At 41.5% G+C, this 20,785-nt stretch overlaps 1 protein-coding gene across 5 annotated transcripts in view; it reads right to left on the bottom strand.

Annotated features, from left to right (window-relative positions):
• Nucleotides 1-20,785, bottom strand: part of AIG1 (androgen induced 1) — a 238,232-nt gene that overhangs the window by 56,596 nt on the left and 160,851 nt on the right. The window contains exon 4 of one of the 5 annotated variants that reach the window (XM_058534193.1): nucleotides 11,692-11,909. The exons of the other annotated variants lie outside the window; for them this stretch is intronic. Coding sequence (XP_058390176.1) covers nucleotides 11,778-11,909 — 132 coding nt within the window. The 3' untranslated portion in view covers nucleotides 11,692-11,777. Of the gene's footprint in view, nucleotides 1-11,691; nucleotides 11,910-20,785 lie in introns of those variants that run through there. 5 annotated transcript variants of the gene reach the window in all.

Genomic DNA, 20,785 nt, shown 5'->3' with positions numbered 1-20,785 from the left:
GGGACATAGCCAGTGGGAGAACTGGTATCTCCTGGTCTTATGGCTGTACCTGAGAGAAGGAACCTGGGACCTTCTCGCATCCACCCATTCACCTTGGGATGATACCAGGGGCTGAGGGATGAATGGCCTCTACATTCAAATTTAAAGGGAAGGCTATCAGATCAGACTTTATGCTCATGTTTGGGGGTATAGCCCATGGGTTTTACCTAAGGCAGGCAGAGGGGCAGGGGTGAGAATAACCCCAATCCACTGACACAGAGAGGCACTCTCCTTCTGAGATGGTATTTGTGCTTCCTTGTGTTTTCTTTGGCCTACTCTCCTTAAAAGTATTTTGAAAGCATTTTAGGGAGTGGGTTGAAGAGTGATGGAAGGAAGAGATAAGTTACAGGTAGAAGGCAAGGGAAAAGGAAATTTAATCAAGTGTTCCTAAAATTCGTAAAGATCGTGACACACTGACAAGTCCAGGGAGCAAGGATAGAAAAATGAAACTCATTGTTAGGAGCACCCTGAAATTAAAAAAGAAAATTAAAAAACAAGAAGCTAGGATTTTAATGTTATTCACAAGCTTCTCAAAAATCATTCTGAGCTCAATAGAATCCACTCATCCATATATATCGGCTTCCTCCACTGTCTGGGAATTCCTCTAAAAACACATTTCTGACCATTTGGTTCCCTTCTCTAAAATCTTCTCACTATCTTCACAACAAAGGCCCAGTGTCTTAGCACTGCCTTCAAAGGCTCATACTATCAAATTCAACCTACTTTTCTAGATTAATCTCACACCATTCTGTACTGGCAACCGTCACTGTTCCACCAAAAGGCCTCTCACGTTCATGCCTTTGCTCATGCTCCTCTCCAACTGAATCTCTGATATTCGGGACCGTCTCTTTAGTATATACAGTCATGCATCGCTTAACAACGGGATGCGTTCTGAGAAATGCATCGATAGGCGACTTTGTTGTTGTGTGAACATCATAGAGTATACTTAATGCAAACCTAGATGGTATAGCCTATGACATACCTAGGCTACATGGTACTAATTTTACGAGACCGCCATCGTATATGTGGTTCGTTGTTGACCGAAATGTTGTTATGCGGCACTCCACTGTACTTAAGGCAGGGTCATTTTCTGCTCATCAGAGAATCATCCCTCACAGTTCTCTGCACCTTCACAGTTAGGCAGGGCCGTTGCGACTAGTTCTGGTTAACAGCCTTTTATTAACTGAAGTGATGTGGACACTTCTAGGCCAATGCATTTCAGAGCTGGTGTGAATATATAGTATATTAATATACCACATAATGCTGTAGTTAATATGAAGGAAGGTGACCCTGATGTGTTGGGAGAAGGAACTTCTTTAGGGAGAAGGAACAAACCTTACTGACCACTGTATGCTCAGCTCCTGCACAGCACGGGGACCTTAATAGGGTCTCAGTAAATGTCTGTTCAAGGACCATGATAGTATGACTTTCCCTTAAGTAAACTCTATTTTTCTGTTAGTTTTATTGTTAAAAAGAAATCCAGGCAATTTAAGAGGAATGAAAAATAAGTTTCTGGATGCCATATAGAAGTAAATAAAAAAACATTTTCATCTTGAAGAGACAAAAATTATAATTTTCTATTACAGAAAGGAAGGGGGCTACTTTCCCCTAATCATATTCACATGGGACTAAGTCACTGAACTAAAGCCACACATTCACAAAATATATACAGGCATTAATTTTTTTTTTTTTTTGTGGGGAAGATCAGTCCTGAGCTAACATCCGTGCTAATCCTCCTCTTTTTGCTGAGGAAGACTGGCTCTGAGCTAACATCTATTGCCAATCCTCCTCCTCCTTTTTTTTTGTCCCCCCAAAGCCCCAGTAGATAGTTGTATGTCATAGCTGCACATCCTTCTAGTTGCTGTATGTGGGACGCGGCCTCAGCATGGCCGGAGAAGCAGTGCGTCGGTGGGCGCCCGGGATCCGAACCTGGGCCGCCAGTAGCAGAGCGCGAGCACTTAACCACTAAGCCACGGGGCCGGCCCACAGGCATTAATTTTTTGAAGTGAGAAAAGGGTAACATGTTTCCATCGACTTTTACAATTTCATCACACTCCTCTATCACAGTGAATAGCATATTTCAATGATCTTGAAGAAGCTTCTTCACTGAGTCTTCAAATACAATGATTTCAAGTGATTTTAATTTATCCTTGTTTATGATAAAATAAATGTTATTCTGATTGATTGGCAAACGTCTACTAGCAGCAAGAAGAGCAATTATGTTTGACTTGAAGACATTATAAAATCTATAACCCAAACCCTTAAAGCCCGATTTGAAATGTCAAATTTGACTTATGAGAGCCGGTTATAATCCTGCTTCATGCAAAAAGCATTAGGTTAATGAAAGTACTCTTGCCAAGTGTGCACTGGCATAATTAATCAGGGATATTTCAGAAACGAATCGTCTCCAAGAGGTTATTGATTTACTGTCACGACACATTTTTCTTATGGCTGCGATGGTGCTCTGGAGCTGAGATGCGCTGGCATGCATTTTTCAGTGACTACGCCCTGATCTGTCCTCCTGGATTCCTGCCATCCTGCGCTGACATCTGCAAACACTCACATTTGACAGCCTCATGCCTGAGCGTGGTGGCTTCCAAGTTGATTAGTATTAGTGCAGAGGGATTTTGGACTAGTCAGAGTGTAATTAAAAGCAGAGAGCCAGGAGTCTCCAGAGAGTGACATGCACCCTGCAAATGGCATGACATTTATAGAGAATGTGCATATACACAAACGTGTAAATGCACATATGCACACACTCATGCACACACACATGCAAACACATCCATGCATACACACACATGCATACACCCATACATACACACATGCAAGCACACACATGCACATCCCCATGCATACACACACACAAATGCACACACACACATACCAACATACTTAAGGAATTAGTAAGATTTCAGTTTTAATCTCGAAGATTATCTCTATTATCTATTAAACTACATTCAAGCTCTTACAGAAGCACTGTTTTAAACATATAAAGCAGCTCTAACTTAGCTCTTTTTCACCATGATTCCACTACATAAGGTAATATTGTCAGAAGGAGCCTTTATAGCACCAAGTATTCAAATGTTCTCCCAAAGATGAGAGGGGAAAGTCAAGGAAGAAAGAGGCAATTTAGCTAACAGCTCAAAACTTTTTCTCTGTAGCCTCTTAATTAGGCTTTGCAAACAGAAAAGGACACACTTTCTACACAAAGCAATGTTGAGGGTTAGAGAAGTGTGGGTGGGCAGACAGTAGGTACTGGGTGGAGAGTGGCCTCTAGGAAATGGATAACATCTCTGTTACTCTCAGCAAAGTACATCAAATTCAATGCCTGTTCTAGATCTTTGTTCACTGTTCTTTCTCTGCACATTCTATGTCTTGCTTAGACTGCACTGATGATTGTGGGGCCAACACTGAGTCCAGACGAATGGGGACTCTAGTGACTGCATAGGCTCTGTTCGCTGTGGGGAGGTGGAGGGAAGACAGAGCCAGGAAGCCATTCACCATTAGCTGGCTACGTAACTTCGAGCCAACTGGACCCCTTCTGGACCCCAGGCTCCTCATCTATAAGAGTCTGCAGCAGTCAACAGCAGAGATCCTGTTCAAGTCTTGGGAATTTGTGTCTACATCCTTGATGATACATTTTTGCATCCAGTGTTTATATCTGCCCTTCCTTCCTCCCTCTCTGTGTACATTTTCAGTGTAACTATATCATACATACAGAAAAGTGCATAAACGATAAGCGTCCAGACCCCGTACCCAGCACCAGATCAAGAAACTGAGCATTACAAGTCCCGAAGATTATCCTCCTCATACTCCTCCTTGTCACAATGAATCTCCCCCATGGTGACCACAGCTCTGCCTTTGAACACGAGAGAGTGGTTTTGTCTGATTTTGAAATTTACATAAATGGAATCATACAGTATATACTTTTTTGTGCCTGGCTGCCTTTGCTCAACATTACATTTGCGAGATTCATCCATGTTGAGGTAAGGAGTTGTAGGTTTCCATTCTCATTGCTGTATAGTACTCCATGGTGTGAATACAATACAATTTATTCATCCACTCTACTGCTGATGACACTGTGGTTCTTTCCAGTTTGGTCAATTTAGGAAACATGCTGCTATGAACAATCTTGTGCATTCTTCTTTTGGTGAACACACGTTTGCATTTTTCTTGGGTGCAGACTGAGGAGAGGAATTGCAGGGTATGAGACTGGGTATTTAGCTTTAGTAGATAATGTCAAAGAGTTTTCCAAAGTGATTGTACCAATTCACACTCCCATCAGCAGTGTACAGAGTTCCACATCCTTGTCAACCCTTGATGTTGTCGTCTTCATTTTAGCCGTTCTCATGCTTATCCTTTAAATTACAGTGTTACATCCCTAACTTATATCACCTGTGGGCCCAAGCTACCCAGACTGCCACAGTGTTGCAAGTCAGGTTCCCTGCGGAGCAGAGTCTGAGATGGAAATTAGCACGTGGAAGGTTTCTTAGGGGGTTTCTGAGGATCAGCACCCGTCAGGGGAAAAGACGAAACTTTGACGCAGTGGAGGGAGAAGTGTGCTTGGGGTGCAGTCTCAACGAGGGCCTTAGCTGACCCCACGAGCAGCTCTGAAGCTGGGATGGCTCTTCGTTGGGGTAAGTGGCCCAGGTCTTTACGCCTAGTGTGCACCAGGTATGGGCTGCCACAGGGCAGGGGGCTGACCTTTAGCAAGGCAGCTCTCTCCAGGTGACGGTGGTTCCTGGAGAGGACTTACAGGGAAGGCCTGAAGAGGGCAGCACTCCCAGCTGCTAGGGAAGTAAGTCCTTCAGCGCCCAAAGGGGACCTGCGTGGCACATCCCAGCATCCACCGAACACGGATGGTCTTTGGTCAAGTCGTGTCTCCCCGTAGATTCCATGTCTTGGCCACTCAACCGTCAGTGAAGCCAGTTCGAACCTCTGTTTGTGAAATTCATCAAGGGGATATCTACAACGACATTTCACAATTGCACTGCAGGACTCTGAATGCGCTCACATTGGCATTTATAGGGACTTAGTGTTTTTAGGAGACAAGAAACTGGTCAGTTTACGGTAAAATTCCTCACGACCGCCTAATTTGGGGGCTATAAAATCAGCTACTGTAATTTTATAGGTGGTCATGCATGACTAGTAAGCCTCCTCGACGTGTAACTGGCTTTCTTACTAACAAGGGCATAGTTGGCACTTCATGCTCTTTAAAACTTGTTGTCAATTTGCAGCTACTCAACAGCTTATGCAGTTGAATAAGGCACACGCTATACCATCTAGTTTCGAACTCTGTGGATCTGAGGCTCCAGGAGCAATGCCAGTCATCCAGACAACATAAAGGTCTTCTTCCCTTGTGAGACAGTGCACTGGGGAGGAAATGCTGGAGGGAGAAATATGCTCCATATCTAGATCATCTCAACGACCTTTGGTTTTATTTTTCCTTACAGCCTTATGTTTTGTTATTTACACCCATAGACCAATATTTTAAATGACTTTATTTTCCAAACTCTATACATCAAGTCATAATCCTCCTCATTTTAAATATAATTAATCAAAGATATATATTTTGGCTAGCTTCAGATCAGTATGAGATCAAGAGTATTACTACATGTGCTCACACAGCTCAGCCAAATCAAAGAAGCCTGACAATCTCATTAGCCTCCTCAGCCTAATCAAGGGTAGAGATGCATTTTTGGAAGCTTAAACACAGCTTGTGGACTCTTCCCCACACCTAGTCTTCTTGGCCCCTAGAAGTCAGGTCCCCATTCTGCAAATATCTTAGGTAAACAGAAAAATCCCCAGCGTCTAGGGTGCTGAGTGGAATTTGTGTCTCTTCACCAGGAGCCTCCCTCAGCAGTGGATATTGGGCCTCCCGGGGCTGTCCATCAGCTCCTGGCTTCGGGTGGACCCCTTGCTCCAGCCAACAGATCTCCCTGACCCAGTGTTCCTTTCGCCTTGATAGTTGTGAATTCAGACTTTCTGGGAGTCATTAAAGAAGGAAGCAGGTTGAGGTCAGAGCTCTCTTGGAGCCTTGAGAATCTTTTCAGTTTCAAAATCGGAGAGGATGAAGGGAGAAAGGATGGGAGAAGAATGAGGGACATTACGGGTTGCATGAACTAGATATTAACAGCCAGTTCCCGGAATTACTGGGGCTAGGAATAAAGGGACCTGAGGATTATAAAATAGCTGCATGCTGTGCTATACTAGGATAGGCAGCCTATGGGTTATGAAAGTGGAACAGAGTAAAAGCATAAATTGATTTAATAAACGTTTTGAAAATTTGTGAATACGATCAATGAATAAAGGATTACTAGGAAAAACTAGGGTGTATTATCAACGTCAGGTGTCTTTATAGCTAAAAGAGACAAATAGATCTTCCCCAAGGTGGCCTCAGAGGACCCTTTCTTTCCTCTGGCCTGAAATGACCTGGGGTCTGACCAGGGGAGGCAACGTGGCTTCCAGCATTTGGGCAAAGTTGGCGGACTCCTTCACATCCTTGACCAGAAGATGTTTTACAAAGGTAGATGAGGGACAGGAAAGGGAAGGAGAGGGAGGCAGAACACTGGCCAGGTCCAGGGTCGCTTTTCCGAGTCACGTGCATATTCTTTGAGGTGGAGTTCTTTGGCTCTGCTTCAGTTGGTCCTTGATCATACTATTATTTGATCAATTCTTGACAGATCATCTCAGGTGATTTCCATTTAATACCTGCAGTGAATGGGCATAATCTTATCCTTGTTTCCTTTTAATTCATCACCTACGGAGCATTACAGATAAGCAGGATACTAAATCAGAGTCACGAAAAGAAACGTCACTGAACAATATTTGGATGCCCCTGGTGTGCTAAGGGATAGCCGTTAAGCAAATGAAATGCACTTCGGAAGAATCACTGGCTTCACAGCCATGCAGGGACGGCTGAGAAGGAACACGCACACAGGGTTTCCAGATAGTAGGTGCTTAATACATTTTTGTGGAATAAGGAAATGGGTGGAGATTCTACAGAAACACTGTAGATGCTGAAGGCAGGACTGGGTTACCTTCTGTCATTGTAAGTTCACAGGGAGGATGAGGGGGTCTTTCTGTAAGGGTCTCTCTCACAAAGCTTTCTCCTCTGAGCGACGTATATTGTGTTCAGCTCTTGCCAAACTTAAATTGCATCCATGTTAAAGAGGAAAGAAGGCTTTAGCACATTCCTTTGGGGAATGGAAACAATTTATTTTGTTTGTTTCTAATGGAGAGGGTTAGCTCCAGAATCTTGCTGTGAGGTCTGAGAATCTGGGCTGAGGATCCTCAGGCAGCCAGAGGGAGAGGGAGAGAAGGACGAGCGGAGACAGGGAGAGAGAGTCATTGAGACCTCATCAGGTGATTGAAACAGCAGGAACAGCCAGTTATAAAGGCAATGCATAAAATAGAGTTCCTGGATTTAGGGCAGGAATATATATTTAGCTAAATAGTATATGAACTCATATGCTTTCACGACTCTTTATTTTTTCTTAAAAATGCTCATTTTGTTTTAAAATTAAAGCCTTCCTCTGCTACTCAGCACAACCAACTACAATATCTTTTTTGGGGGGTAGGGAGTGGGGAGGGTGGTTTTTGTTTTCTTTTTCCTCCTTGATATTCAGAAAATGCAACTGGCAGGCTTACAGTCACCTTCCTTCGGAGGAGGAAAGTGGAAGGCATAAATGCAAATGACCCGGACGATACCAAGTAACGAGCTTTTGGAAAGACTCTCAGATTTCCCAACCTGAACTGGATGATGAGAAACATAAGCACAATTTCTCATCTGCTGATGTTCCCTGAAAGCTTATTTTATAATATCATTTATTTCTAAAGAGTGGGCTTGTCTCCTAACAAGAGTGGAGCGTTGTCCCTGTAAAGCTGCACGTGTCAGTATCCAGCCTCAAGGTTAACATGGGCGGCATAAATAACAAGCAAGACGCATCCTTCTCAGAGCTCCCAAGCCTGTAATAAGACCACTGGCGTGTTCAGTGATGTACGGTCTCTTTTCATTTTTAGCAGACAGCAGTACGCTTTGGCGCTTCGAGATATTGTTTGATTGCTTTACAGAAACCAATCAATAACACACAGGTAAAGTTTTCTGCAAGGCACATAAATCCTAGAATGAGGAGACCAGCTGTTGTGAGATTCTGGATCGGTGCCAGTTTCCAACTGGGGAGTCTCAAGGAAACGATCCTGAATCTGGGGTTTTGTTTGGATTTCAATGGAACATAATCGGGCGACATCTGGTCCCCCACCTTGTGCTGGCTTGGCCACACTTCCTCCCCCACGGCTCTGGGCACCTCCTGCAGGGCATCCTGTGAGTGCCAAGCACCAGTGTCCTGCCCGTCACCAGCTGCCAATCAGTTTTTCACAGTGGGGGGCAAAAAAAGAACTTGGGGCCTTGAAGACACCTGCTGAGAACAACTCATAGATATGATCTTAAAATGCAATTTGGGTTCCACTGCCCCACAAGGTATTGGACACGAGACAAAAGGGAATTACAAAAATAACTTTGGGGGCAGGAAAAGCTAGCAGATGGGAATGAGGACAAGCATTGACATCAGCCGCGTGGGGCACAGGTGATGGAAAGGTCAAGAGGGGATAGAATAAAGGCTAGCAATAAACAAATTTGTGGAAATGCATGCTCTCGTACTAATAAGCAGTTGCAATCAAGTGAAAAACCGTTTTCATATATCAGATTAGCAAACCTTTCTTTTAAAATAAGAATACTTGGTGCAAGAATGAGGGAAAAGTGCAGACTCATGAACACTGGACAAAGAATACATTGCATTATATTGGAAGCAAATTGACCCCATTATCAAGGGCCCTAAACCCTTTCCCAAGGACTGTAACTCAACTTCTGATACCTATGCTAAAAAAGCAAAAATCAGCCTAAGTAAAACAAATAAACACAAGATAAAAACACACTCTCCCTCAGTTTAGTAAACAAAGATATTTTCCCTGACACTATTTACAATAGCAAAATAATTACAAATTATCTTAATGATCTACAATGAGGGGATGGTTTTAAAACTACACATGCACTCAACAGAATATTATGTAGCCATTAAAAGATATTAAGAAAAATACTTATATTTAGAAATCAAAGAACATCAAAGGCTACTTATATTATCATATTTAGTTTTAAAAATCTTATTTGTAAAAGAGTCTATAAGGAACACATTATAATGTTAACAGTGATGTCCTTTGTCTGAAGGACCATAGTGGTCATCTCTCTTGTTTCTACATTTCTGTATTTTTTCAAATCAAGTGTCCTTTAATTTGTATGTATTATTTTATTATTAAAGATAAATTCATTAAAAATTTAAAAAGAATACAGTAAAGAAAATGTGGCATGTGTATAGGAAAATATTAGAATATAGTATTTTTAGGAAAACACAGAACTATGAAGAAACAGGGCACAGCTTATAATATAAGCTGAGAAGACGGGCAGGAAAAAGGGCAAATGAGTGAGTAGCAGACATCGGAAATAAAATAGAGTGACGAGGAGGGAGAAGCTTAAGTGAGGAAGAAGAAAGGAAGAAAATCCAGAAAAATACCAGGACATAGAAAACGAAAAGGAAAAGCTATCAAATAAAAGTTGCAGAGCTGAATATTAGATCATTTTTGCTTCGCTAGGGGCCCATTTAAACTGCTTGGTCACCATAAGTAATCCTGGGGTGAGGCCACATAACTTTACAAACTGAAGAGTCAAAGACAGTCGGGCTGAGAGAAGGCGATGTACCAATCTGATTTGCCCCATACACAGTCACGGCCAAGAGTCAGCGTGTTTTAGATTTCCAGTTTTCAAGTCAGTCCACTGGGACCTAAGTGCCCTGACAAATATTCCCTGTGGTTTCCCCTGCCAACTGGATTAGCACCCTCCTGCTTATCTCTGGTGTTAATTTTATGTATAATATTTCAGGCTAGCTAAGCAGATTTGTTTGCGGAGGAATGAAAAGGGGAGAAAATTAGAAAGGATTGCCACAACAATGCATACTGAAAACTTCTGAAAAACTGACAACAATGTTTAGGCAGAAAGTGTCAATTGCCTGACTCCCATCTGTGGTCCCCCTAACGATTTTCTATCCCTGGATTGGCCCTCCGGGAAACTCTAGTGGAAAGTATAACTGTGATACATCTTTCTAAGATCTTCCACTTGCTAGACTGTAAACCTTTTTAAAAAATGAGTCTTCAATTTTTAGTTCTGTTTGATGTATATTGGCTTCCTCTATCTTTTCCTAATCTGGCTAAAATCCTTCCTTCATTCTAGAAATCCTTAGGAATATCTATTTCTTAAAACCCACATAAGATCAAGTAGTAAGTTAAAGTAATTCTTGGCAGAACTTTCCTTCATTTGAAGGCCATGGTGTCCCAGAATTTCCTTATTATCCCTAACTCTGCTCCCCATTTTGTTTTCCAGCTTGAAAAAAATGATGAGATAAAATAGGGCAGTTCTTGTTTTCCAGCAGCACCAGAAACGTAAAGCAGGGCTGTGAGTATGTTAGGGTTTCTCCCACAGTAAATACCTCTTCCTACCTCTTACTTGCGGATGGAGCCTTCAATTCCCTAGAGAAAAAAGTACCCTGGAAATGATGTCACCCTGTTTTAATAACATGAAGTATTTAATATTTCCTACGCTACCTGAATTATATAAATCCATTTACCTTCCCCTACAGTTTAAATTTGCAAGTAGATTTAATATAGAGATGTTTTTGCTAAGCCACGTTATGAAAATACTTCCTCTTGCAAGTTCCTAGATGCCTCTGTTATTTATTTCACTGAAACATCCATGGCCGAGCGGCAGCAATCTCTGAAAACCTCTTAGCAGCAGGGCCTTGAATGTGTCATCCAATTCTCTTTTTAAACAGCAGGATATGTTAGATACTCTCTCTCTCTCTCTCATAACTCACTCATTTTCTGAAAGATAATCTTTGAGAGAAATTGACCATAAACTAACCCTTTGCTTTTCCCAGAGTCCAAAGATTACCATCCAATTTAAATGTAATGCACACTACAGTCAAGGAGGGAAAAGAATTTCAAGAAGTTTCTTGAATCATTGTGAGGTTGGAGTTGTTTGCTTAGCTCATTGCTCTTTAGAAGTGTCCTTCACTAGATTTCTTTTCTTCTCACAAGGCAATGATAACTCTAGGTTAATGAATTTCCTCTAACTTTCCATTATTGTGAACTCAATCCATTGTGGGGTTATTTGGATGGTGTGTTGACTCAAGCATTAAAAAATTTTTATATGGAGGAAAGGTAAAGACTATAATTTGTACATGTTTTTTAATAGCTTTATTTTTTCCGCCTATAAATTCTGACATTTAACCAAAGCTACTTTTCAGGGGGAAACTTGCCTGCTTTAGGTCAAAGCCACCAGTATTCACAAGCCACCCCAAAATCCAGCCTTGCATGGGCTGAAGATGCCAACATCAAAGAGTAACCAATCTTTTCCTCCTTCTTTCCTTCCTTCTCTGTTCTTCTCCGAACGTCAGCCATGTGAGAATTACAATAAGAGTCTTAGGTCATCTCTAGGCTGTTTGCATATGTTTGAAACTCGGGGACTCTCATTTTTAATTTTTCTTCCCTTTCCCTTCAAGGAAAGAGCTGAAACAAAAGAGAAAGGCATTCTTTTTTTGTTTATCAATTTTAATGAGGAAAAGGAAGAACGGGGCCAAGTGCACGCTTCTCTGTGCCAAATACACTGATCAAGGGGCCAGCCCGGTGGCTTAGTAGTTAGGTTCACGCCCTCTGCTTTGGCGGCCCGGGGATCCTGGGCGTGGACCTACACACTGCTCATCAAGCCATGCTGTAGTAGCGTCCCACATACAAAAAGTTAGCTCAGGGACAATCTTCCTTACCTTAAAAAAAAAAAATACACTGATCAATGAACTGGAAGCTTTTGTGGTGTGGGATGAGAAGCACATGGTGAAGGGAAGGGCTCTGAATTAGACATGGGTGGGATTCTAGCTTTGCACTTACTAGCTTTGTACCTTGGGGCAGAGAGTTAACTTATTTAAGCCTCAATTCACATATCTATAAAATGGGATTAAAAAGTTTACTTTTTACTAATGGTGGTGTGCAGGAGTAAATCAGACAACGTACACAAAGCGTTCCTCATAGGACCCGGCACGGAGTGAGTGCTCAATAAATGTTTGTGTTATCATTGTTCACTGCTCCAGCTATAGTCTTTCCTTGATTCTCCCCTGTGGTCACAGAACTCCAAAGGTTTCTGGGTGAACTTGGAATACAGTGGCCTTAACTGGCCTATACATGGAATCTATGATCATGGATGAATGAACAAATGAATGAATGGATGAAGTTTATTGGTTCCCAAGGAAAGCAGAGGATAGAAGTAAATTCCAACCATTTAATAAACACTGAGTACAGCTGTGTATATTGAACTGAAATAGTGGGGTAGGGAGGGGTGTCTTTAAGAAGTAGAAGACCCTCACTGTCTCCATTTACCCCCTTCTCCAATACAACTTTGGCCCACATATTTTATGGAAATGGTTCAGTCAGCCCCCAGGTCACTATGTCTGAATCTTACTGTACTGAAACTTTTAGGCAGCTCAAATGCAGTAAGTCCAAAACTAAATTCATCATCAGCCATTTGCCCCATCATTGCTCTACCAGTGTTCCTCTCCATTACCCAAACAATTGCTCAAACAAGACATTGAGAGTCATTCTTGACTTCCCTTTGGGTTTGCAGCTGGTAAAACTGGATAGGGAACACCGGGAGTGGACCGCGCCTTTTTGGGCAGTACATTCCCAACTTTGGCTATGAGCATGTTAGACACGGGGAAAGTTTATGACGTTCAGGTTCATGTGGGTCTGCAGCTTGGGTAAGAATCCTTAGCCAGGTGGTAAATGAAGCCATGAGTGCAGATAAGCACGTGTAGGAGAAAGGTATATATACTGAGACCAGAAGAAAGCCTAAGAACAAGCCTTGAAGAATTCCATCTTTAATGGCTGGATGGGAGAAGATGAGCCTGCAATGCATAGTAGAGGAAGCAGCCAGAGAGATAAAAGGAAAGCCAGAAAATGTAGCATCAAGGAAGCCAAAGGAAGAAAGACACAAGGAGGGAGCAGTCAAGAGCATTTAATGCTCCCGAGAAGGCAAAATAAGGGCGGAAAAATATCTGTTGGTGTTCTAGCAAATGGAGGTCAACAGAGAGCTTGGCAAAACCGGTTTCAGTAGATGATGGGGACAGGAGACAAAAGTGCAGTAGATCCTGCTAGCTCATACTATCCAATCTAAACTCTTGGGTCCAGAATTTAAGACCATTCCTCAAGTAGTTTTCAACTTAAGCTTTCATTTATAATCTCTGAAGTGTCCTTTGCCTCAGCTACGCCAGTCCCCCTACTGTTTTCTTTCTGGATTACACTTACATGTCCCTCCTTGATTCTCTCTGCCAATTGAGTCCATGAAATACCTTCATTAGCGAGCAGAGGCTGCAGGGTAAGAAGCATTTGAGAGAAGAAAAATCTCTAAACAAAGGTTTAATGAGTTTTGCAAGAGAAAGGGTGTGGGTGAGAATGGGAGACACGGCTCTCTTTAATGTTAGCAATGGTTACAAAGAAATCTTTACACTGGGATGACATGTAATTTGGCATTGCTGAGTTACAGCAAACATTAATTCTATTGATGACTTGATTCATAATTTGCTGGCTATTGTCCACAATTTGTGAAGAGGCTGAATCAACACGAGCGCGTTTGAATTCGTTCAGCCATGTTCAATACTCTCCCAATTAATGATCGATTCAACAAGGTGGGAGACCTTTGTCTTTATTTTATTGATGAAGTAAGTGAGGGCTTACCTTCTCTGGTGTTTGTATAGATATGGTTCAGTCTAGTGGGAAATACGTGGCCTTTGTCTTTGGAGAAACCTAGATGCAAATACTACTGAAGTCATGGATCAAATTGGAGTTTTGGGGATCTACTTGGCTTTTCTGATTCTCAGTTTCTTCATCTGTTAAATGGGGATAATAATAATGTTCTCATGGGGTTGATTATATTATATAAACCCACAGCTGGGCAGAAACAGGCATTCAATAGTTATTATAGTTTCCCTTCCCTTCCCTCCTTCTTTAACTTTCAAAATCCCAATAGATAAAGCACCCCCAGCTGCACATGGCTATGCTTACCCTTGAGGGCGGCAGGAAATGAGGAACAGTAAGAGGAACTCAGCCTCTCACCGAAGTGCATACTTTCGGAACTAAGTCTCCGTATTCCTCAGACATTAGTGGGCACAAGTAAGAATTAGAACTCCCAAAGAGGTTGTCCTGGTCTATCAGACAGACTGAGCTTGAGGAGTCAAGGCAGAGTGTGCATGTGTGAGGAGAGGGCCATAACTTATATTTCAATGTCCCCACAGTAGCTAGTACAGTGTCCAAACCTACCGGATAACCCAAGAAACAATGGATGGTGTGTTGGCCGGCTAAAGCAGCAGATTAAAATCCCCTAGCCAAAACCATCTCAACTTGGCTTGGACACAAACTGCACATGACTTGGGGCAAATGACATAAAATACCCCAATTTTATCTCTTTGCTGAGCCATTTAGAGGCAAAATGAGTGAGAACCAAACCAAACCAAAAAAACCAAACCAAATGAAAAACCAAATAAAGCTTTGTAATGATATGAGTGCTTAACTATAACATTCAATAGATACACACATGCAGAAACTCAGTATACATTTCCATTGAAAACCCCAAAGACTCACGAGTGTTGCATATGAACTAATTTGAGAGGTTTAATTTGTATTTTAAGGGTTTCCTCAATTCTTTGCAGAGATCAGTGAATGAAGATTTTTTTTTTTTGAGGAAGATTGGCCCTGAGCTAACGTCTGTTGCCAATCTTCCTCTTCTTTTTTCTTTTTTCTCCCCAAAGCCCCAGTACATAGTTGTATACCCTAGTTGTAGGTCCTTCTAGTTCTTCCATGTGGGATGCCACCTCAGCATGGCTTGATGAGCGGTACGTAGGTCTGTGCCCAGGATCTGAACTCGCAAACCCTGGGCAGCTGAAGCAGAACGTGCAAACTGAACCGCTATGCTACTGGGCCAGCCCCTGAAGATTTTTTTTTTAAACAAAGTTATACTACTTGGAAATATTCAAACTCTCTCTAAAAAGTAAACAACACATCTCAAACTTCATTTTATTGTAGTATTTCAGGTGCTCTTGATGCCAGGAAGGGAACGGATGAGACCCCAGCATCTTGGAATGCTCCCTGAAAGCCATGAGGCATGGACCCTGCTCGTGGGAGCTGGCAGCTGTCTTTGATACTGACACAGTAATTACAGCAAAAATGACAGGGGGTTTTGAAATGACTCTTTCCAAAATAGCCATTCACCAGAAAGTCATAGGGTGTCTTAAAAATTTAGTTCTGTGACTCCAGCTGCATGCTTTAGGGGTAAAGGAGACCAAAGGTTGAAAATGTTTCCAAAGCCAATTATATGATTTAAGATTTCCAGTGCCCTCCCGCCATCATAGTCCTAACATGAGGAAAGGGAAGTCAGCATTGTCTTAATTTTCTCATCCACTACTGACATTTTTACAAGAGGTCGCAGTCAGAGAAAATAAATCTGTCCCAGCTAATTTTGTTCTTTTTTAAAAAAACAAACTGGGAACATAATTTTCTTTTTTTCTTCTTATATTTCAATATACAGGGAGTGCTAAGCAAAGAAATCAATAGTCTACTATGAACTGCTGATGGACTGGGGACTTCTACAGAGAGTATACTTTGGATTAGGGAAATACCACATTGATAGTATATTTTTATTTCAGCAGGACCCCTTCCCCACTCTATATCAGCTATAAGTTCCATTTTTATATACTTGGCATCCATGGAAAATTTTGTATGGATTTCCTGGTTCCAAAACTAATGAAAAATTTGAAAATCACCAGGCAAGAAAAATATCTAAACCTATCAAAATGAAATTTATTGATAGCAAATGAAAAATCCAAAGTTCAGGTTTAAGAAGTCAGTAGCATAAATATGCAATAAAAACAGTAGCACCAGAGATGAGTATGTAATAGGACCCAGATAAAGGCGTAGACCTACAGACAGGGAGAGAAAAGAGTGAGAAGGGGTAACTTTTCATGCGTCATTTATCCTCTATTTTCCATTGAAAAAATTCTAATTTCTTTAAGTCTTTACCATAGGGCCCATTTCCTAGCCACTTGTTTTCAATATTTTCCACTAACGTATTATATAGGCATAAACAACCCTGCCTATATTGGAAAGCTCAACTTAATCAATTAATCAATCAACTAATTAATTTTTGCAATACTATTACTATTTCTTAAATTCGTAATTCCTTTTTAACTGCTATTCTCTTCACCTACCTCAGATATTTATTTGATCTATAAAACTATATATTTTCTTAAGCACCTAAGCCACCATTTGCAAAGGAAGACACTCTAACACTATACTATAACGAAAAATACAACATCATTTTAGTCATTTCAGCAGAATAAAAAAACATGTTCGCCAATATTCCCTAATCTTTGGAAAGATTCATGGTGAGTAGTCAAACAGAGTATCTCAAAATCCGGATGGAGCAACCGGGTTTATAGAATCACAGAATCTTTGTGAAGGATTGCATACATCACCACACCTAGAAAAATAATTCAGGACGTGTCCTGAATAATAATAATAATAATAATTCAGCAGTGTGTCCTATCTATTAGAATTCTTTGAAATGCCCGTAAAAGGTATAAACTCTTTCTCCAGAAAAATCCACATATGCACACACACATACACATTTTCCACAAACTATTTACGACCTCCAATCCACCCATGGGCATTGTGGGTAATCCCATGTTATGGACTGAATTGTGCCCCCTCCCCCCAAATTTACATGTTGAAGCCGTAACCCTCAATGCGACTGCACTTGAAGAGAGGGCCTTTAAACAGGTAACTGAAGTTAAATGAGGTCATAAGGGTGGGGCCCTGATCCAATAGGACTAGTATCCTTATAAAAAGAGGAAGAGATACTGGGGGCATTCTCACACAGATCAAAGGCCGTGTGAAGACGCAGTGAGAAGGCAGCCATGTGCAAGCCAAGAAGAGAGGCCTCAGGAGCAACCAAACCTGCCCACGCCTTGATCTTGGACTTCCAGCCTCCAGAACTGTGAGAAACAAATTTCTGCTGTTTAAGCCACCCAGCCTGTGGTATTTTGTTATGGCAGCTCTAGCAAACTAATACACCCCATGACTGAAAGAATCATCATCCATGAAGGAAAGTGTGGTTTGATTGATGTTGCTTAGTGCAGACCACGGCTGTTCCATACATGAACTATTCTGTGTCATGCAGCAATTTAGGGGCTATTCCATGTCACACTGGCTGATCCTCTTCCCTGAGAGTCTCCCTAAGATCACAGAATCAGAAACTTCTAGAGTGGGAAGGATCTACTCTTAATTGCCATCACAACTTTAGTAATATTTTCGTTAGAAAACAAAACAGGGGCTGGTCCAGTGGTGTAGTGGTTAAGTTTGTGTGCTCCGCTTTGGTGGCCGAGGGATCGCAGGTTCAGATCTTGGGCGTGGACCTACACACTGCTTATCAAGCCATGCTCTGGCAGGCGTCCCACAAATAAAGTAGAGGAAGATGGGCACGGATGTTAGCCCAAGGCCAATCTTCCTCAGCAAAAAAAGAGAGGATTGGCAACAGATTTTAGCTGAGGGCTAACCTTCCTCACTGAAAAAAAAAAAAAGAAAACAAAACAAAAAATACTTCATTAGAGCTAAAATTGTATGTATCTGAGTTAGAGACTTAAACTGAAAAAAAAAAGGGGGGGGACAACAGAATCAACCCATAACTAGTCCATAGAAAAAAGAAGGAAGGGGAAAAAAAGAAAAATTCCAAAGAGTTTCCACTCCAGGTTGTGTTCATGATGAAACAAAGCAGACACATCACCAGGATGTCTAAGACTTAGCCTCCTGTAACTGCTCAGGTGCCTGGGGGAGATTCCCATGTAAATAACTTAAGTTGTTTTAAATTTGGACTCTCCCATGTCTAATTGCTCTGGGACGTTCACCCGGGCCAAAATTTCCACCTAAGGATGGGCCACCTTAAGATGCCACTCCTTGCTTTAGACAAGTTATAGAAGCTGCAGCACAACTGAGAATAGGCTTATTAAGTACATATCCTCTCTTCCAAGTAATACTGCAGAGTGGCTTTCCTTCAATTTTCACATTTTCTCCAGATCTCCCTGTAATGACCAAGACCTGATACTACTGCTTATTATTATTTCTGTTTATTGCTGCTTACTGCGACAGACTCATGCAAGGCAGGCACCCACCACTTTCAAAAGGTATTTTCTCCCCGCACAGAAGGGAATAAGGCTTTGAAGAGGAAACAGGGCAAGTGGGAGCTGAGTTCAAAGCACTCCCCAATGGCTCCAGGAAGCAAGAGAAGACTTCAGAAAAGGGAGAGGGCTAGTCTTTGATGAATCTGAAAATTCAAAAGAATTTCTTCTGCAGCCTACTAGGGAGATTCTTCCACATTGAGCCAGAGGGAGAGGAGGTAGCATCGTTACTAATCCGTGAGACTTCGTGTCAACAAGCCAGGCCAGGAGCTTCAGCATAGGGGATTCAGTATTGTTGCAGTGGAAGTTTTGGTTTAGTCTTAAGAATTTAAAAATGATTTGAAATGGTTTCTTGAATTACACATTCTGAAAGACTTTGAAAATGATTTATTCTGCCTGTTGAAACATTTAGATTTTCAGCGAAAAAATGTGAAGACTTCACAGAATGATTACACAGTAAATGCATCATTGATAAACATCAGCTTATAGATAAATATTTTGCTTGGGAAGAGTCTGTTCATATACATAGTGTGAGGTGGTTAATGAGTTCCTGATGGCAGAGGTATAGAACTCTTACCTTCTCTCCATGGCTACGCTGAAGATCTGTTAACTGGAGAATTTGTCCCAATTTAAAATCTGGGAAGCATATTCTCATAGACTAATAACGGAATAAATAAATCTTGGTTACAGTAGTTTGGGTAACATGATACTTGGAATCTTGTGGGTAAAACAGCCCTTACCTGGGTGGTAAGCCCAGGAATAGAACTCCATTATTTCTACAAGAAGATCATATTGTATTCTTAGTTCCAACTGAGCAAGAAATACATTTTTGGAAAATGACCCACTCAAAATACTTAGAGAGTGCCTACTGTACTTGTTGAATGTGGCAGACAAATTCTAAAATGTGTCTTCAATGATCCCAGCTTCCTGGCATTTGTGCCTTCTTCAAGTATAGGCTAGCCCAGTGACTTGCTACAGAATATGGTCAAGTTGAAGGAATGTCACTTCTACAATTAGGCTAGGTAAGACTGTGACTTCCATTTTGCTAGCAGGCTACCTCCCTTGCTGGCTTTGATGAAGCAAGTAGCTACATTAGGGAGGCCCAAATGGCAAGAACTGAGGGGCGTCCTCTGGCCAACAACCCTTGAAGAACAGAATCCTGCTAACAGCCAAGTGAGCTTAGAAGGAGATCCTTCCCCACTCAGTCCTTCAGATAAGACCCCAACCTGGCTGATACTTTGATTACACTTTGTGAGAAGCCATGAAACAAAAGACTCAGCTATGCCATATTTGAACTCCTGACCTACAGAAACTGTGAGATGATAAATGTGCATTGTTTTAAACTGCTAAGTCTGTTATGGAGCAATAGAAAAAACTAATTAACCAAGTGTAGATTCATCTAACCATTCTGACCTTACCCACACGAGTTCAGACTAGCCCACCACCGTTTCAACTGTGCCATTAGTGTTGTTTCGAAATAATTTTATTTACCTTATTAATTTCCCAGCACATTAGGATTTTATCATAAAATTTCTCTACTCTTGTTGAACCTTCTCAATTCTCCCCATTTTCCATCTATTCAATTATCCAATATTTGTTGGGTTCTTGTACTATGCATTAAGAGAAAGATGAACCAGATGGTAAGACCACTCAAAAATATGGCAGAAGGGATGGTATTCACATATACATCTGGTTTCCAAGGGAGAAATAAGTGACATAGAGAAGGGATAAGGTAGCTCAAAAGTTGCAAAGAGGAGAAAGTTTTGTCTGGGGGGATGGATTACGCTTTGGAGACGGCGAAGTGGAGAGTAGAGATGGAAAGAAAAAATAATGGGGTTTATTTCAGAAACAACAGTTTGCTTAGTTTAAAGAGAACAGGAGGGAGGGCAGATTGCCTTTCCTATCCAGAGTGTGTATGTAGATGGTGGCAAGAAGAACAATGAAAAGAATTGGAAAAGGCGAAGGGCAAGGATGGGATGGAAAGAAAGACCAGAAAAGGTGCAGCTTGAAAATGCAGTGCCATCTGGGGTCAGAGGAGTCATCTGGATGCACTGAACCAGAGAAGACGATTAGGAGGAAAAGGCAGAGAATTCATTCATTCATTTAATAGATCTTAAGCACCTGTAACGTGCAGCACAGAGCCACACTCGTGGAGTGTGCAGTCCAGCGACCTCAGCAGACCTAGTCATGGCACTACCCTGCACCTACTCAGGCCAAAACCCACTCTAGTTTGCAAACAAATAGCATCAGATAGGCTGGTTCTCAAGATAAGAACTCTGGAAACTTCCATGGAACATCTAAGAAGGTATATGTATCAGTTTCCTAAGGCTTCTGCAAAGATGACCATAAATTGGGTGGTTTAAAACAACAAAAATTTATTCTCTCACAGTCCTGGAGGCTAGAAATCTGAAAGTAAAGTGTAGGCA

The sequence above is a fragment of the Diceros bicornis genome, chromosome 39, assembly GCF_020826845.1.
Source record: "Diceros bicornis minor isolate mBicDic1 chromosome 39, mDicBic1.mat.cur, whole genome shotgun sequence".
Classification (NCBI taxonomy): domain Eukaryota; kingdom Metazoa; phylum Chordata; class Mammalia; order Perissodactyla; family Rhinocerotidae; genus Diceros; species Diceros bicornis.
Note: the sequence above shows the minus strand (reverse complement) of the source record. Positions and strands in the feature narration are given on the sequence as shown.